Source organism: Hippopotamus amphibius, chromosome X (assembly GCF_030028045.1).
Source record: "Hippopotamus amphibius kiboko isolate mHipAmp2 chromosome X, mHipAmp2.hap2, whole genome shotgun sequence".
Classification (NCBI taxonomy): Eukaryota; Metazoa; Chordata; class Mammalia; order Artiodactyla; family Hippopotamidae; genus Hippopotamus; species Hippopotamus amphibius.
Window position 1 is genome coordinate 2,007,190 of NC_080203.1, and position 18,816 is coordinate 2,026,005.

At 47.9% G+C, this 18,816-nt stretch overlaps 1 protein-coding gene and 2 non-coding genes across 3 annotated transcripts; all 3 read right to left on the reverse strand.

The window, feature by feature from the left end:
- Positions 1-961: 961 nt before the first annotated feature.
- Positions 962-11,395, reverse strand: DKC1 (dyskerin pseudouridine synthase 1). Its single transcript, XM_057718718.1, has 15 exons — positions 11,255-11,395; positions 10,522-10,589; positions 9,984-10,070; positions 8,717-8,808; positions 8,332-8,516; positions 7,621-7,685; positions 7,180-7,306; positions 6,811-6,941; positions 6,257-6,400; positions 4,707-4,827; positions 3,767-3,885; positions 3,038-3,141; positions 2,439-2,535; positions 2,096-2,224; positions 962-1,777 (listed from the first exon to the last, which is right to left on the reverse strand). Exons 1-15 carry the CDS (start codon positions 11,268-11,270, stop codon positions 1,712-1,714), a joined length of 1,551 nt encoding a protein of 516 aa, XP_057574701.1. The 5' UTR covers positions 11,271-11,395; the 3' UTR covers positions 962-1,711.
- Positions 2,615-2,742, reverse strand: LOC130842766 (small nucleolar RNA SNORA56). Its single transcript, XR_009050560.1, has one exon. It is a non-coding gene; the product is annotated as a small nucleolar RNA SNORA56 (small nucleolar RNA).
- Positions 6,578-6,712, reverse strand: LOC130842765 (small nucleolar RNA SNORA36 family). The gene has a single exon (XR_009050559.1). It is a non-coding gene; the product is annotated as a small nucleolar RNA SNORA36 family (small nucleolar RNA).
- Positions 11,396-18,816: the final 7,421 nt, after the last annotated feature.

The window sequence follows — 18,816 nt, forward strand, 5'->3', positions numbered from 1 at the left end:
CTGGGTTTCCACCTGCACCCCAAGCCTCTGGGGGCAGCGCCTGGAGGGTGCAGCACCACCACATGCCTCTCCTGGGTTCACAAGTCTCCCTCAAGCTTGCGACGATCTTTAATGTATAAAAACACTCTGGGAGCAAAGGTAAGGGGACTGTCCAGTTTCTGCTCCAGTGGGGAGAGTGCTCTGAAGTGCTCTGCTTCCACTTGCATTGGTTTAGACTTGCTGCCCGGATTAAGCTAATGGGTCCAGAACGAAGTACTCCGCTCCCTTGTTCACACAGCTGAGAGTCACATGAGCCCCAAAGAAGTAAGATGCAGCCGTGTCCTCGAAAGTCACAGCCCAGGTCTCCTGAGGCTGGTGCCCATGTAGACAAGCACCCAGATGAGAGCCCACTCTGCTTCCCGAAGGCGCACGTCCTGGCACATCTAGAGCAGGGCCAAGCCTGCCCCCAGGCCCAGGTGTGCGGTCCTGACCCTTGCCACACTCCTCCCCCACAAATGCTCCCAGACCTTCCTCTCCCCAGCGCCTTCAGATTCCTAAACACCCTCCACCACTGCCCCTCTCCGCTTCTTGTCACTCACCTCACCATCAGCGCGAGTGAAAGCTTCAGTGGCTCCCATCGTGGAGTCAGAGCCCAGATACAGGCACTGGTACCTGCTGCCCTGCACACCTACCACATAACACTGAGAACCTGTCTCCTCTCCATGGGTCTGGAGATCACTTAACCTGTGATGCCTCTCTTCTTACCTCGTCAGTGTCTTAATGCAGACTGCGGAGTAGCTGACCCCATGCCAGATGACATGCCCAAAGGGAATGTTACAAGACACAGAACCAGAAAAAGAAAAGTAACCAAACATAAAGGAAGAGTATCAAATTTCAACTAGGGCATAAAGGTCCCTACATTTTTAATCCAAATATATTTTCTGTTCTTCTTGTTTGAGATCAACAATTAGAAAATCCAACAGGAATACTTTAAAAACTTCATAAGTAATCTTTAATAAGTAAAAAGTACAACCTTCTCCCAGCAATGAAAGTAACTGAGGGTTAAAGCAAAGAATGGAGGAATGGTTTTTTTGGCTTCTCTCACACAGTCAGGTGGATTTAGGTGCCTGAAGTGGTGTCTATACCCACAAGCTGTGAGGAAGTGCACAGGAGACTGTTAGGCCGGAGAGGGCCTAGAAACAGCTCAAAAGATGGAACACCAGAGCCGCTGGCCAGGCCTCCATCTGAAGGGAAATACAGGGTGATGGGACTCTGACACTAGAAGAGACCACTGTCCTCACAGGACGCTGGAGAAAAGATTATCTCCTCAATTCATAACATGGTTCAGTTACATTTTTTTACTTGCTCTAGACCATTCTGCTGAGCAGACTTTTACCAACATTGTAGACAAGGGAACGGGGAGAAGCACACTAGGAGAGGCCCGTGATGTTAAAACAGCCCCCAGGAAACAGCTGCGGACGCTCACTGGGCAGACACTCCAACTCTGCTGGGCAGAGACGCGCCCCCTTCACCAGCGTCCTTAAAGCAGGACAAGATGGGATGACCACGCCAGGGGACGCCACCAAGCTCTCAGCAGCTGCTCCAGCGTGACGGACTCTCCACCATTTCTGGGACCTCAGGTCCACTCCCTCAAGGACAAACAGAGCTATGTTTCCTCAATAAGGCTTTAATTCCTCCTCCCACGTGGACACAGTGCTTCAAGCGGCCTCTACTACTTGGAAACGATTTCCACTTTTATTTTCTTCTTCTTCTTCTTCTTTTTGGTGGTTTCACTGTCCTGGGAGGAGAGAAAGCCCCAGGAGGAAATCAGGGAAGTTCCACAGTCAAGCAAGAATACCCTGCATCACATACATCGTGCACATAACACGGGCCCACATTTCTCCCTGACGTCCTGGCATTCAGATCCCCCAGCTGCGCATCCTCCCCACCCACTGTGGGCAGAACCTGAACTCTAAGCCGTTGCTATAAAGAGCTGGGCCTGTCCCCGTCCTCCCCACAGGGCAGCTCCCCAGGCAACCAAGCCGGCACCAGCAGGCAGTTCCTGCCCCTCCAAGGACAAAGCGAGCCCAAGGGCCCTGGACGCGCTTGTTCGCACCCCATCTCCCGGCTCGTCCGCACTCTCTGGGGCAGCTTTGGCCTTCTTGTCTTTCTTCTTCTTCTTCTCCTTCTTGACCAACTGTGGAGCCACCGGAGAGCTTTCGTCACTTTCACTCTCTCGCTTCCGCTAAGGGGGAGACAAGCAATCCCATGTTAAGATCTTGGGCAGATGCACGAGAAACTTTCCTTAAGTCAAAAGGGGAGGAGCCAGCACAGAAGATCCTGATTGGATCCAACACAGAAGAGGGACCGTGAACTGGAGCCTGCAGGGTCAGGAAGCGCCGCCCTGCCGAGCCTGCGTGGGTGGCTGGACACCAAAGCCCCCACAGCGTGCCACTCACCTTCGGGGTTTTCACTGCTTCGGCAGCTACCTGTGGGGCTTTGACTGCTTTGGCCACCACGTCTTTCTTGGCAGAATCATCTTTCTTGGCAGAATCGCTGCGAGAGGCGTGGGAGCGACAGGTGAAGAGTCACTGAGGGCGCGCGGGGAGGCACAGCTGCACTAATACCGTCTCTAGCATACCTGGCCAGTCTACAGCCACCATCAAAATACTGATGCTGGACAGAACAACTCACCACTTGCTGTTGCAGACGGACTCCCTCTAGAGCCCATGAGCCAGAAGAGAAAGGGATAACTGTCTGCCGGGCGGGCCCAATGCCCTCACCAGGCCAGGCAGGCATGGCGGACCGCCCGCCACTCCTCCCCAAGGCGAGTCCTGTCGGTCCTGCGTTTAGCACGTTTCCCCCAAACTAAATCCACCCCTTCCCCACATCTGAGTTCCGTGCCCTCACTCGGAGTTGAGATCCTCATCCAGGGAGCCAGGAGGCTGCACCCACCCCTCAGGGCTCCCCACCCTCCCCTCCTCACCTGCAGTCGCTATACCACTGCAGCCGACGTGCCCTCTACCCACCACAGGGCTGGGAAATGTCCCGTCCTCACCTGTAGTCCACGTACTCCTGCATCCAGGTGGCAGGCGTGCTCTCCGTGGGCTTGCCATGCTTGTCCAGAAGGCCCTGCTTGATCATCAGCTTCTTCTGACTTGCCTGGTGGACCATCAGAGTTTCAATGTTAGAACAGCATCAACACATCAAACAGGTATCATGACCGCACACACATGGCAAATAGGGTGCCTCCCTTGGATGTCCTCAGCAGAGCACTCAGAACTCAAACATGGGACTTGTCAACAGCTGCAAACCTTTTTGTACTACTGGGAGCCTCTGCAATGTCGTTTTGACCACAAGGCCTTTGCACATGGTATTTCAGTGGCCCTGGACTCTTCCCTCCCCACTTCACCTCAATATCTAACACTATGTACCCCACACTGGCATGGCTCAAGCAAAGATCCCTCACCTTGACTCCCTCGCCAGGCCAAAGCCCTCATTGTGGACTCTTGAGGTGCCAGGCACCTCTCCACACCCCTTCCTAAGGCCCTCAACTATGCTGAAACTCACCAGTCCACTGTGCGATTTGAGTCTTGCCCACCTACTGTCCCCTTTAGACTGAAATCTCTAAGGTCTGAGACACGCCCGTTTCTACTTACCATCGACTCCCCAGAGCCCAGCACAAAGCAAGGACGTGACAGTGGAGACACACTAAGAGCTGCCCGAGTGAGTACTCAACAAGGCAAAACTGAGTAAGGCGGCAGGGCACACACCCAGTCCCACTTACTTTTGGACCTAAACCCCACTTCCGAGGGTAAGTGTCTCTCTCCATGATCACTCTCTTGATCTTGGCTACAATACCATGATCGCAGGTGGAGATCACTGCTGTGGTCATTAATGCAATAGCTACAAGCGTTGGAAAGAGATAAAAGAATGATTTGAAGGGGAAAGACTTGATAACTGATGGGGTAGAATGCCAGTTTTATACAACTTTTAAAACTCTAAGCTCTACAGCCTTCAGGTTTCCTTTGCTGAGGACTGCATATGGAGAAAATCCAACATTAGGGGAAGAAAGCCTGTGAAATCATGTTCAACTTCTCCGGTTCAAAAAAGACTGACACTAATCACGCTCATAAAAATCAATGCTTCCTAGGTCCTCAGAGGAGACCTCGTCAGTAAATCAGAGCTATTTGTTTAATGTATGTAATTTACACCAGAAATAAAGCGCCTCATCAGGATCCCTTTTCAGCTGTGAGCAGGCAAGATGGCCACGGAGGGCTCCACCTCCCCGGCCAGCAGCCAGAGGGGAAGGGACACCTCAACAAGCAACCCCAAAGATACGACGCTATGCCTGGAGCTCAGGCCACACACACAGACGATCCACCGGTAGCTAAACTTTCACAACGCAGTGCTGCAAGCAGACCAGAAGTGCACTGAAGGCTCTGGTTACCATACACGTCCATCCCCCTTCACTGACCATTTCCTCTCCTTTCGCTGGAGAGCCTAACCGCTGAGACACAGCTCCTAACAGCAGCCAACGGGACAAGAGGAAACCCCACTTACCCCCTTCCTACCTATGCCTGTGTGGCATGGCCCTTGGTGGTGACCACCCCGACAGACCCCAAGCAACAGTGATTAGATCAACCCGAAAGGCCAGGCCTTGGAGAGCCCCTCTTAGCGAGTGGCTGTGATGGTGCAAGAGGGATGAGGGCTCCTTTCCCTCTTACCCATGCAGATGGCTTCCCCTTTGGTGGTGATGACCACGATCTCCTGATTGACCTCAATGCCATCCTCGTATCGCAGGACACCCGGGAGCATGATCTTGGCCCCATAGCAGATTGCATTCACCTGCAGGGATGGCGCCCTCCGTGAGCACCCCAGTCACGGGCACCCACGTCGGGACAGAGCCTGTGAGAGAGGGTGAACAGCATCCACAGCCACTGGCCGCAGTCCAGCTGGTGAAGGGACTGAGGGTCACGGCAACACCCATCATGGACCCGATGCCTCATGCATGTCAACTCAGAACGGTTAGCAGGGGCTGCAAACAGCTACTGCTGTCCACAGCATAGAGCGGCTTCCACGTGAAAGCGAAACCCAGCCTCAGGTCCTTTACTGGCTCTTCTCTATTCCTCATCATGAAGGGACCCCTGACAGAGCAGGGAGAGCTGGGTGATGAAGACTGAGTAACTTTGGGAGCCTGTTGGCACGGTGTCCAAGCCGCCTTGTGCCACCCTGTCTTCTTGACGTTCACCCAGAAGCCACTGGTTTGACCCCAGCACAATGGGTGATCACATTTATGTTATTCTATTGTATGTGATTAACTTGTTTTAATCATTACAGGGGCATGTTTTGGTATGCCTTAGTTTTTCTGCCTTTTATTACAAACTATAACATCTATACAGTCATCAAACATCTATGTAATGTAAGATGTGAACAGGAACGAGCAAGCTCAAATGACTAAATAGATACAAAAATGTGTATCTTTAAAAGTTAGAAAAAAATTTTATTGCTACATGTTTAACAATAATTCATTATGCCCCAGGCCACATTCTCTGATCATGATACCGTTAAAAATCAGGCTATTCACAGTTCTGGACCACTCATCCTTAAATAACTGCTAAAGAGGAGGCTCAAACAACACAAACAACTGCACATTTCCTTTCATCGTTAAAATTACTCTCTATAAGGTTATTTAGTAAATGTACTAAGAAAAAAGGCTTGATAATCTCTGTGATGTTTAGGTTTTATGGCCTCAAACTAGGATTAATTTAAACAAAACAAAGCCTTTAATGGAGATCCCTAAAGGAGAATGAACTTATCATTAGTTTCAACCTTTCATCCCCATCAAAACCACCTTTTCTAGCAATAATTTAAATAAACCAATGTGTCTTCAGCACACACAGAGCGCCCAGTTTACAGGAGGGCTGATTTTATGTGCCGCTCATAGTCTATTTCTTGCACCAAGTTACTTACTCTTAAAGTAAATGTTTAATTAATTTGCCTTATTTCAAAATGGAATTAGGCCTAGCAGCAAACGTCTACTGTAATTTATATTTGTTTTTCATTTAATAAGAAGTTAATCATAAATGCCTCTATTAACAAAAAATAAATAAATGAGTCCAGTGTCCAATCTACGAAACCAGAAAAGAAAATTAACCCAAAGGAAAATAATGCAAGTTCACAAAGTCCTATGTCATCTCTTTAAACAGAGTGAAGTGTCCAGGACATGGACCACGTCTCATCTCTTGAGCTCACATTTTGTCCAAACAGAACTTACTGCACTGTCTTTCATGACCAGCCGTTTATGAGACGTCAACAGCTTTTCCAGAGGGTAAACAACGCGCCGCAGGTAACTCTCATCCTTGTGGTTGTCGTACAGCCACTGGGCATCAAGCACATCATGCATCGTCACCATGTGGTCCTGGAAAGTAGCCGCGTATGAAGATTACTCAAGTGCCATTGTATCCCCAACAGGCAAATGGACCTCACACTTCCAACCACGGAATGAATTTAGTCTTGGCTGCTAGTCTAAGCTCATTAGTTTTCCAACTCTTGAGTCACCTCTTTAACTGTTGATGTACTAAATCTAAGCAAGCGTATCTGTAAGGCTAGGAGGTAAATGGATAAAGTTATGCTTTCCATTCACTCATTCCCCCTAGCCTGTGTTTCAATGTCCCAAAGTTTAATTAACAGAACAGGGAAGCTGCCCTGAACTGAACTGAACACTTTGGAAACTGCCTTTTCTGGGATGTGAAGCAGGTGCAGCTCCAGCAAGGACTGGAAGATCTAAGTAACTGGGGCTCTAAAATTCTTAGCCGCACGATGACATACCTTTTCACTCATGACTCCAGAACGAACCCTCCGGAGTTCCTGCATCTGACCGCCAACTCCCAATAACAAACCGAGGTGTACACACAGCGTCCGAATGTAAGTGCCGGCCTCACAACTCACCCAGAAGATTCCTAAGACACACACACACACACAAAAGTAGCACATATTTTCCTGAAGAAACACATCCCTGGTTGAGAAACCCAGAGTTATTCTCTATCTGCATCAGCAAAACTAGAGACAACAGACACAGGCCATGACTACAGCATATACTATAGGCGCCTACCTTTAAGAGACTCTGATTTTCAAGAACACATTGCTACGCACACAGGCTCTACATCAGCACAGTGCCCCACAGGCCTGAGGACTCACCTAACCTCCTTTCAGGATCATACTCGATCATTCTGCTCTCGTAGATGGTCCGCACTCGGAGTTGCCTCTTTACTGCAGCGATGAGTGGGGGCCGCTGGAATAAGGCACCTGTCAGGGTTTCTAGGGCCTGAGAATAAAAGCACAAACCAAAACAAAGATCCTCACTGCATGCACTGTCAATACGATCAAAGGGCAGATCTGGGGAGTTTAAGGGCACAACTGAAACACAAAAGGTCTCTTTCAATCATTCAGGATCTAAAAGGGCCTTTCAATTCTTGATCCTTTCTTCAACTGCACAGGGATGGCTTGGCACTGAGCAGAAGCCGCCCCTCAGAAGGGACATGACCTGAGTGCCTCTGCCATGTGCAGCCCACTGGAAAGGGCGAGGGCCTCAGAGACCCCAGTGGCTAAAAGATGCCTTCCCTTCCATTACAGACTTACCCTAGAAAGCTGAGTCCCCCCTTCGATAGCATTGTGCAGCCGGACAATTCCCACATACTCTTTGCCTGTAAAATGACAAGAGTAGTCAGGTGTGGCCGCTGAGTTTTCTGTATTTTCTATATACTTATATGATTCCCATTTTGCACAGCCAGAATTGCCAGTCAAGCAGGCAATTTGACCTCCTGTTTCTGTAAAATTTGAAGACAGACAGATTTCATGGGGGCAGAGAGGGGAAAGGAATGAAGATACTCTCGAGAGTTCAACTTGCAATGTGCTGACAGGGACAGTTGGAGCACCCATGGAAAGCCTGCCTGGAGATCACCTTAGAAGGTCAAGGAGAATCTTCCCCAGTGACAATGAGGGAGAGGCATTTTAGGCAGAAGCAGCAGGGCAGCTGGAGAAGCGTGGAGTGACCGGCCTGGAGCTGGGCTGGGACTCCGCTCTGCCTCAATGCTAGAAGCAGATCCACTTAGATCAATGTGCGCGTAAAAAGCACCTAGAAACTCCAAACAAGGCAGCCCCGCCAGGATCTGGCCAAGGGCCGAAGGCACGTGCAAACCAAGAGTATCTCTTGCTTACATTGTTTGTTTTTGTTTCCTGATTTTACTAATGAAGAAATCATTTCTGAGAGCCAAAATGCAGAAGAGAAAGGAACCACAGAAAGCCTTCCAACCTCAAAGCAGCCCCATCTTCCCTCCCTCTCCCACGTACCTGCACTCTGCTGGGATTTCACCAAGCGGGTGGCTCGTTCAATGCACACTATTAAACAACCAGTCACCTTGGGGTCCAGGGTGCCACTGTGTCCCGTCTTCTCCACCCGAAGTATTCGCCGGATCCAGGCTACCACCTCATGTGAAGAGGGGTTGGAGGGCTTGTCAAGATTAATGAAACCTGTCCTGGAATGGGAAAGAAATTACTGTGTCATCGGCTCTGGTCCTCTAATGAAAACTAAATCTGAAGAGTAAAAAGAAGAGTTTACCATGGGTACAAGTTATCATATTTATGGCAATGCCACCACCTCCTTGAATAACTGATGTTAAAGGGTCATTCTGAAAAGAACAAAAGTTTAAACAGTGCCTGCTCCCGACACACTTACCTGATATAGTCCCCAATCTCCCTCTTCAGAGGATTTGAACCACAAGGGAGAGGTGTATAATGTGTTGTCCTTACATTTAGCTTATCAAAATTCTAGAAAGCAATGATATAACAAAATAAACAATAAGTCGTTAACATGTGGAAAACAAGAGTCAGGCCACCATGCACCATGCCGTGACGACATGTCAGGTTCTCGTTTCGGCCCTTGCTCCTACACTTCCATCACCCGCCGCCACAGACTGCTAAGCGTCCCCACACGCTGGAGAAATTGCCCATGTGAGTGAGAAGAAGACAAATCTGACCCTTCTTCCAGAAAGACCTCCTGGGGTGCTACAGAACAAACTGGGCTTCACTGTGCAGGCTTGTGAGTAAAATATGGACTAGCTTTGATTTTCTCAGGGACCAACGGCAGCCAAATGGAGGACAACTGGCAACACAGCTCCCCTCACCTGACAGCTCATGCCCACCCCTTCTCACTCTCCTTTCCCAGGCTCCAACACCAGCATGAAAAAGCTCCCCTTGACGGAAGCCCATTAACTTCATCTTGGTACTTCCCACAAGCAGCAATTATTTTTTCTGTCTGTTGCCTCCCACCCCTGGCTGTTCTTTTACCTCACATTTAGTGGTTTATTCAAACAGTTTGTCAAGGGCTCCTTCAGTAAACTCACCTCCTAATCTCATAGCTGGCACCCATTACCTCGTCTGTGAAACTTGTAATTCAACTCATTACTGAAATACCCTATTTAAAACCCAACAGAATAGTCAAAAACTTCTAGAAAACATGTTACAAGCCAGGCACTGTGGCACATTTCATGTATGACCTCCTGCAACCCTCAGCTTTCCTTCCGAAAGAGAGAAGGCATTATTTGCCAAGAGCCTCAGAGAGGTTGAAACTAGCCTAAGGTCACACACTGCCTGACCCAAAGTGGTCTGGCGTCAAAGCCTATGCTATCAGGCATGTCCTACTCCACAAACCGGTACAGGTCTGTAAGGTGAAGCTTAGAACAGAAATTGAGAACTGTTTATAAAATAGGATAGCAGTTTGATGTTGTTGTGAAATTTACTGGTATTCTGTAAATGTTGGGTACATTGGAAATGAAGGGAAAAAAACAAAAACAAACGTGGTTCTTCATCTCAGACCCCTTGAGGAACAGTGCTTTAGGCGGCCTCATCTAGAGCTTCCTAAGTCCAGGAAGCGCTCTTAATCAACTGTTTAATACTCGAAAACAATGTAAAAGCCAGGCATTGACCTGATGCGAAACACGTACCTTTAGCAACAGGGGCCACTGGGATGTGTCCAACTGAGCCACTTTGGATTCAGGTTTGATGAGAAATTCTTCAGCGTGTTGTATTTCCTGCCACAGGACAGAAAACACAGCCTGTTAGATTTCCCACCTGGCTTTGAACAGGTCCATTACTACCTCAGAAGTCTACGCCTTTGAAATAAAAAACAAGGTAGTCTATGCCTTTTCACTGGGACCTCCAAAGGAAAAAGAAGAAATGAACAAAGAACTGAGAAGCATACGTGAAGTGCCACCAAGATGGGCACAGCAATTTTAAGAGAAAAAACCATAATGGTTTTGATAAGAAAGAATTTCAGGGCAAGCAGCTGATGTGCGCAACAACATTTAGCAAACTGTGCCTGACAGCAAAGACCTAGCTTGGTGGGGGTTGTGTAGCTTCTACACATCGACCACCCAATTACAGCACGTTCCTTCGAAACCTTTAAAAACATTTCTTTTCTGTAACCTGTCATCCAAGAAACCTTTCTTTTCAGTCAAAGCAAAGTAAAACATTTCTACTCACTGCTACATCTTCTTCTGCTAAGGACTTCCGCTCCTTTTTCTTCTTATGTTTCTTCGGCAAAATAAGTACTTAAAACAAAAAGACACAAGAATTGGGTGTGCTCCCCCAAAATAAAGGCAATGAAGTTTAAAACAGGACGCATCAGGGCAGGGAGAAAACGGATGTTTGTCTAGGATCGCAGGCGAAGCCGCCGCGTGTCAGGCCGAGCGCGCGGGCTGCCCGGCGGGCTCACGACAGCAGCCGCACGTGTCGCCCTCCATCCCGGCTCACCACGTGGCCGCGTGCGGCTGAAACGCCCACGGCGCTCGGCCCCGCGGACCTGTAAGTTCCCTACGCGACCGTCCGACGGTCCCCGAGAGCCTGTGGCCCCTGGAACTTTTTTCCACTTCGCGCCCCGCGCACGCACGAGCCCTCGGCCCCCTTTCTTCCCCTCATCGCGCGGCGCTGACCGCGGCGTCCGAGCTGGCGGCGGCGACCCGGGCCCTGAGGGGACGGTACCGTCAGCGGGAGGCCCGGGCCTGCTGGCGTCACGTCACCGCGGGGGCCTCTCGCTCTCTCGCCCTCGCCCGTGGAGCCAAGGCCAAGCGACAAGGTCGGCAGAAGGCCCGGCGCCTGGAGCTGGCGGAGATCTAGGGCCTCGACGCTGTCCCCCCACCCCGGGCTCTCCCAGCCGGAGGACCTGACCCCAGCCCGCGCTAACCCGCGCGGCCACCCGCGAGAGAACCACCCTCACCTTCTGCGTCCGCCATGTTGCCCCGCTGAGCGTGCGAGCCGCGTGGGCCACCGCCGAGGAAACGATCGCGCACTCCCGCCGCCGTCAGGCCGCGCCGCTAGGACCCGCCCACCTGTGCACCGCCCCGTTCGTGTCGCGCAGCGGGGCGGGGCGAGGCGGGCCGGGCTCGCGGGGCAGAGCCCCAGGCGCGCTCGGGACGTCTGCACAATCTCATTGGCGGACGCGGCCCAGGGCGCTGGCGCGTCCGCGCGTGCGCCTTGGGCCTCGCCCCGCCTTCGCCGGCCGGGTCTGAGAGCGCCTGCGCAGCCCGCTGGGGCGGCTCGTAGCCTGTGGGCGTGGCCCCGCCGCCCTGCGCTGGCCTTGGATGGGTTTTTCCGGGACGTGAGCACCTGGGCGCCCGCCTGAACGCTCTTTGCTTCTTCACCGACCCTTTAAGGTGCCTGTCGGGTCAGTCCCGATGCCAGATGAAGATGTTGAGACACATAGAGCTTGAAACTCCTTTGCCGCGTGTGATTCCCACCCAGCTAGAGCGGCACTGGCCAATAGAAACAGAGTGCGAGCCACTTGTGGACTTTTAAATTTTCCAGCAGGCACTTGGGGAAAAAAACAGTACAACGTTAAAAATTAAGTCGAATTTAATAACAAACTTTAACGAAGCGAGCCACAATATTATCATTTCAACATATAAGCAATGCACAGCATTATAAATGGCATATTTAACACTCTGTTTTTTCTGTACCAAGTCTTTCCGGTGTGTGCTTTACGGTTACAGCACAGCTCCATTTCAGCCGCACCACGGGGCTCCATGTGAATTGCTTCTCTTCTCGCTCTCAGGTGGCAGTTCTTACTGTAGCCTCCCTAGACTTCACTGATCCCGAGCTATTTAATTATTGCTATCGTCAATGGAGTTTTTTACCATCATCTTTTCTAACAAGTTGCTGCTGACAAAAGTGCACAACTATTGCCTTTCCTCTATTTCCTCCTCTGCCATCCAAAGATTAGAAATTTTTCCGTTTTACTGTGCCTTAAAATATATATATATATATATATAATTGGTTTTTCCTCATTTAACTTTGATTCTATGTACAGTTTATTTTGGTGTATACCAAGGTAGTCACAATAATGCTCCAACTTGACTTTTTATACATAACCGAAGTCCTCAATATCAACCAATCCACGAGCGGTTAATTACACCCCCATTATTTTATAATGCTTCATTGGTATATATTCGGCTAAATTTCAAGTACTCACTAATGGTTCTCCAACACTTCTCCTCTGATCTGTTAGCAAATCCTGTCAGCTTTGCTTTCAAAAGATACAGAATGTGACAGTTTTTCACCACCCTCAATACTGTCACTGGAGTCCATGTCATCATTATAGCTCTCCTACATTTTCCCCTGGCCTCCTGCACGTCCCTCCTCCTTCTGCTTTTCAAACTATATTGTCTTCTCAATACTGCCCCTGGAAACAGCCATTAAACTGTGAGTCAGGCCATGTCCCTCCTCTGCTCGAAGCCCTTCAATGGCTTCCCATCTATAGTGGGATGAAGACTGCCTCCCCTCCCCTTCGGATATATCCTAACCTCTGGACCCTATGAATATGAACTTATTTGAAAAAAAGTCTTTGTAGAAGTACTGAAGTTAAAGATCTAACGACAAGTGTCCTTAGAAGAGAAGAAGGAGGACACAGACAGAAGAGGATGAGACCTCACTAATTATTAGAGAAATGCAAATCAAAACTACAATGAGGTATCACCTCACACCGGTTAGAATGGGCATCATCAGAAAATCTACAAACAGTAAATGCTGGAGAGCGTGTGGAGAAAAACGAACGCTCTTGCATTGCTGGTGGGAATGTAAATTGATACAGCCACTATGGAAAACAGTATGGAGGTTCCTTGCAAAACTAAAAATAGAACTACCATATGACCCAGCAATCCCACTCCTGGGCATATACCCAGAGAACACCATAATTCAAAAAGACACATGCACTCCAATGTTCATTGCAGCCCTATTTACAATAGCCAGGACCTGGAAGCAACCTAAATGTCCATCAACAGAGGAATGGATAAAGAAGATGTGGTACATACATACAATGGAATATTACTCAGCTGTAAAAAGCAATGAAACTGGGACATTTGTAGAGACGTGGATGGACCTAGAGACTGTCATACAGAGTGAAGTGAGTCAGAAAGAGAGAAACAAATATTGTATATTAACACATATATGTGGACTATAGAAAAATGGTACACATCAACCAGTTTGCAAGGCAGAAATAGAGACACAGATGTAGAGAACACACACATGGACACCAAGTGGGGAAAGCAGGGAGGGTTGGGGGGGGATGAATTGGGAGATTGGGATACCAAATTGTACACTCTAAATATATGCAGTTTGTTGTAAAAAATAAAAAAATAAAAAGTTAAAAAAAAAAAGAAGAGGATGAGACCATTGAAAGACAAAGGCAGAGATTGGAGTGATTTTAGACTTTCAGCCTCTAGATCTGTGAGAGAATAAATGTCTGTTATTTAAAGCCACCCACTACAAATGAACCCATTTACAAAACAGAAATAGAGTCCCAGATGAAGAAAACAAACTTATGGTTAACAGGGAGAAAAAGAGGGAGAGGGATAAATTGGGAGATTGGGATGGAGATATATACATTACTGTATATAAAACAGGTAACTATTACAGACCTGCTGTGCAGCACAGTACTCTGTAACCACCTACATGGGAATAGAATCTGAAAAAGAGTGGATATGTGTATGTGTATAACTGATTCACTTTGCTGTGCACGTGAAACTAACACAACATTGTTAATCAAGTATATGCCAATGAAATTAATTATAAAGAATAAACTAAATAAACATATTAAAAAAATAAAGCCACCCAGTTAGGAGTAATTCGTTATGACAGCCTGAGCCAACCAATAACCCACCACACTAAGAGTGAGAGCCAAAGTGCTGATGACAGCTGTCAGTGTCTGCCATCGTGTTTCCTTCTGTGTCTACCCGCTTCCACTCACGCCAGGACTCACGGCCGGCAGGCCACAGTGCCTCTGGCTGTTAAGACTACTTTGCAGGTACGCGACCTCCTCTTGGGGCTTTTGCACCTGCGCTTCCCTCTGCCTTCAGTGGGCCTTGTTTATGGTCTGTCTCTTCACTAGAATGTTAGCCTTATGAAGCCAGCAAAGTCTGGTCTATTTTGTCCACTGCTATATACATTAAGTGCTCTGCATACGAACCTTCAGGTTGTGAAAGGAGGTGGGAGGTGTTGCCATGGAAACAGTGTTGCACTCTCAGTGGGAAGGATTGCATCCTAGAGCAGCAGAGTCCAAGTGGTGGCACTACATCGCATAGAAAAAGGATGGGTATCACAATAGGCAGCAGGGTGATTGTTCATGGAATTCTGTTAATAGGCCACCTGTAGTAGACCAGCAACAACAAAAACTCTAGGGCTGGTCAATGACAGACTGCCTTGAGTCACCACGAAGGAAAATCATGGCCCCTCATCTAATTCCCAGGCCCAGTCAATTCACAGACAGCCCTCAAAGAAAGGTGAGGCCAGCTACACATAACAGAAGTGTGTACAGTACTTTAAACCTTCCTCCAACTGTCCCCTGGACCATAGGGCGCCACTGTTGTCCCCTGGGCAGAAATGCAGTCCTAGGCTGAGTCGCTCCCTGTGGACCGCCTGTGGCTTTTCCCCCAGTTCCTGATTGCGTAATTGGAACAAACACAATTGGCAGCTGGAAGAATTCCCGCAGGGGCTTCGTGACTGAAGGACTGAGGACAGTTATGGAAAAATGGTCAAAAGGAAGCCCCAGTTACTGTCCCTTCAATTATCTGGCACATTTTCAATAATGATTGAAGGACTCCTCGGGACTGACTTCCTCATCTCGTCGCCCCCCAAACCATCATGCTGGTCGGTGACATTAATGACGTCACACTCACTGGACCCGGTGCACAGGAAGTAGCAAATATTTTACCACAGAACAAAAGATAAGCCCCATAAAAATTCAGGGGCCTAAAATCTTCATGAAGTTTCTGGGCACCAGTGCACTGAGGCATACTGGCATGGTCCCTTCAAAGACAAAAACAAGTTGCTGTACCTCGCACCCACTGTCCTTTCCGGGGGTGGCATACCCCATTTGGATGCTTTTATACCTTTGTCAAAAACCCAGCTGGGTAAATTTACGTGGGTCTATTTCTGGGTTCTCTATTCTATTTGTCCATTTATCTATGTGTCTATTCCTCTCCCAATACCACACAATCTTGATCACAGTAGTTGTATAATGAGCCTTGAAATTGTGTAAAGAGATTTATGTGTTGATCTTGTATCCTGCAACCCTGTAAGACTCATTTATTAGTTATGGGAGTTTTTCACCTACATTCCTTTGGATTTCCCATGAAGACAATTATATCATCAGCAAATCAAGACACATTTATTTCTTCTTCCCAGTCTGTATGCCTTTTGTTTCCTTTTCGTTTGTTTGTTTCTTTTCCTTATTGCACTGGCTAGAACTTCCAGCACTATGTTCCCAGCCACAGGGGAAAGTGACCAGTTTTTCACCATTGAAGTATGAAGTTAGTCGTATGATGTTAGTCATGTGTCTTCCACAGATGTTCTTTAAGAAGTTGAGGAAATTCCCCCTCTATTCCTAGTTTTATGAGAGGTTTTGTCATGAATTGATATTGGGCTTGTCAAATGTTTGTTCTGCATCAATTGATATATTCATGTGACTTTTCTTCTCTTGCTTGTCAATATGGTGGATATCATTGATTGATTTTCATATATTGAATGAGCCATTCATCTCTGGGATAAACTCCACCTGGTCATGGTATATAATTCTTTTGATTTGTTCGTGGATTTTACTAGTGAATTTTACATCATTGGCTTTTCACATACATGTATAGCTATCTCCTTGTTTGTTACTCATTCAGAAACTGGAGAAGAATTTTCTTTTCAAATTTTCTCTCTTTTCACAGAGAATAAGTTAGATGCACGGCCACTTTGCCCTACATAACATAATTAAAATAGAGACTCTTCCTTAATAGTGGACATGTCTTTTCATAAGCCCTTCTAGTTACAAGATTTACAGTACTTAAAGAACTGCCAGACTAAACCTATTTTTGGGGGTGGGGGGTGGGGGAGACGTCCTCATTTTATTTTTAAAAAAATGTTATTTATTTATTTATTTCATTGAAGTAGAGTTGTTTTACAATATCATGTAGGTTTCAGGTGTGCAGCACAGTGATTAAGTTTGTATATATATGTACACACATATACATGCTCTTTTTCAGATTCTTTTCCATTATAGGTTATTGCACGATATTGAATACAGTTCCCTGTGCTATACAGGAGGTCCTGGTTGGTTATCTATTTCAAACTAAACCTATTTTAAATAAATGAGAAATGGGTAAGCCACAAAGGGCATCCAGGCTTGCAGACAAGCTGTCCTCAAACATGCCGTGGGTTCCTGGAGTTTTGAAGGAAATCATGCCCTCTACTACAAAGATATTTTCTTTTTGATCGACCTCTGTGGCTCCTGCTGCGGGTGACGCTCTTTCTCTTGACTCCCACGTGTAACCTCAGAGGTCTGTGGGTCAAGGTTGCTGAAGGAAGCCAATGGGAGGCTCCAGGGGTTGAACTGAGGAGAGTCTAATAGGGAGATTGTTTACAGAGATTAAAGGAATCAGCAGTGAGGAGTGAGGCTCCCATGCCAGGAGCTGCCATCAGTTGATGTGGTCACGGCCACTGTCACTGCTGCTGCTAAGTACTCATCCTATCCACAGCAGAGACCCACAATGAGCTCCCAATAAGGTAGACGTCTCTGGGGGACGAACTCACCACCTAGTGGCGGTTGATGAAATTGGACCACATCTGTGGGGAAGGGGTGGCAATTTGTCCTCGCTCAAATAGGTACTTATCCTGAGCCACCTTTCTGCTGGCATGCCACCAGTAGACTCACTGCCCCGCAGTCACTTTCCCAATATTTCACATAACAGTGCTTCCACCCAAGGCAATCACGATAACATACAAGACGTGTGCCACGTGTTCACATGAAGGGACTGCCCTGAAGCCCCGGGCCTGAGGGGAATGGGGGCTGGTCAGTCTAGTGAAGGCTCAGTTCCTACACCAGTTGGGTGAGAAGACACTGAAAGGGAGAGGTGCTGCCTCACAGTCAAGCCTGTGAGCTGGTGGCCACTATGTGGTGCTGTTTTCCCTTAGCCAGAATCCACTGGCCCGAGAATCGAGAAGTGGGAAGGACTCCTCTCACCATCACACCGAATCATCTCCTCCCAAGGTGGAGCAGCTTGGAACTCTGTTGGTTCCACCATACTGCAAGTTGACATTGCCATTGGGCCATTTAGGGTTCTTTATGCCACTGAACCAACAGGCAAACCACGGGTCTACTGAGCAGGCTTGGATGGTTGACATTGATTATCGAGTTGAAACAGGGTCACTGTTATATTATGGGATTGGGAAGGACTATGTCTTCAATCCAAGGAGTCCTCTGGGGCACCTTCTACTACTGTGACGTCCAGGCAGGACCACTAAGGATTCAGACTCAGTGGGAATAAAGGTTTGGTTGACTTACCAGGTAAAGAATTCTGACCAGCTGAGGCTGAAGAGCAAAAGAGGACAGGGTGGTAGTGAAGAAGGAAGTTATAAAGACCGATTAAATTATGGTCTCAAGATCAGTTATAGAAAAGAGAATTGTAGTAGCTATGTGTGTGTGTTGGACATATGAACTTTTCCAATATTCCTTCTCTCCAGATTTTATGTATGTCAAATAAAGGCAGATAGAGGTTAGCTTTATGTTTTTCTTGAGGTTTAAGGACATTGAAGTGAAATGGTGTCTGAATTAGAAGAGGAATCACTATCCGCTAGAGATAGCTACAGCGACTGATGGGCCTTTTGGTCTCCTGTTTTAGGGAGTGCGTTTTAGTTGGTAGGAGGGCTAGGATAGCAGCATTATTTTGCTAGGAACGAGTTGTTGCTAGAGTAAGTTTATCGTGTGCCCCGGGTGTGTGTGGATATTGACTAGCTATGGCAGGTTAGAACAGTGGGCAGTTGGTTTTCTTCTCAGCTGCACTGACTCCCAATGCTCCAGCACTTCCAATGATTTTGTAAGCACCTTCCTCCCTAAATTAAATCCCTTCTTGCTTGAAACACCTAGAGCAAACTCTGTTCCCTCCACTGAATCCTGACTGATTAGAGAACAACACATGAACCGCACCATACGAGTCATCGCTCCGTGGAAATTTCAGACGTATGGTAGGAGGCCGGGAAGTCTTTTTGGAAGTCAAAGAAGTGATGTGACGTTTGTTTCCTCCAAGTGTCACTTCCAAGGGAGAGGCGTCACACCGAGCGAAAAGAGCACTGCAGGTCAGGGCGATGGCCAGGTGAGGCCATCCATCACGCGGGTTAGTGTTGTGGGTGCTGCCATGGAATTTGATATCTGTGCTTTTCTGTTTATAAAAGTGTGTTCACAAAGGGCAGTGTGCCTTGCAGAGCGGCACAGACAGGCCTGGCCGCCTCTCAGCTGAGTTCCTGCTT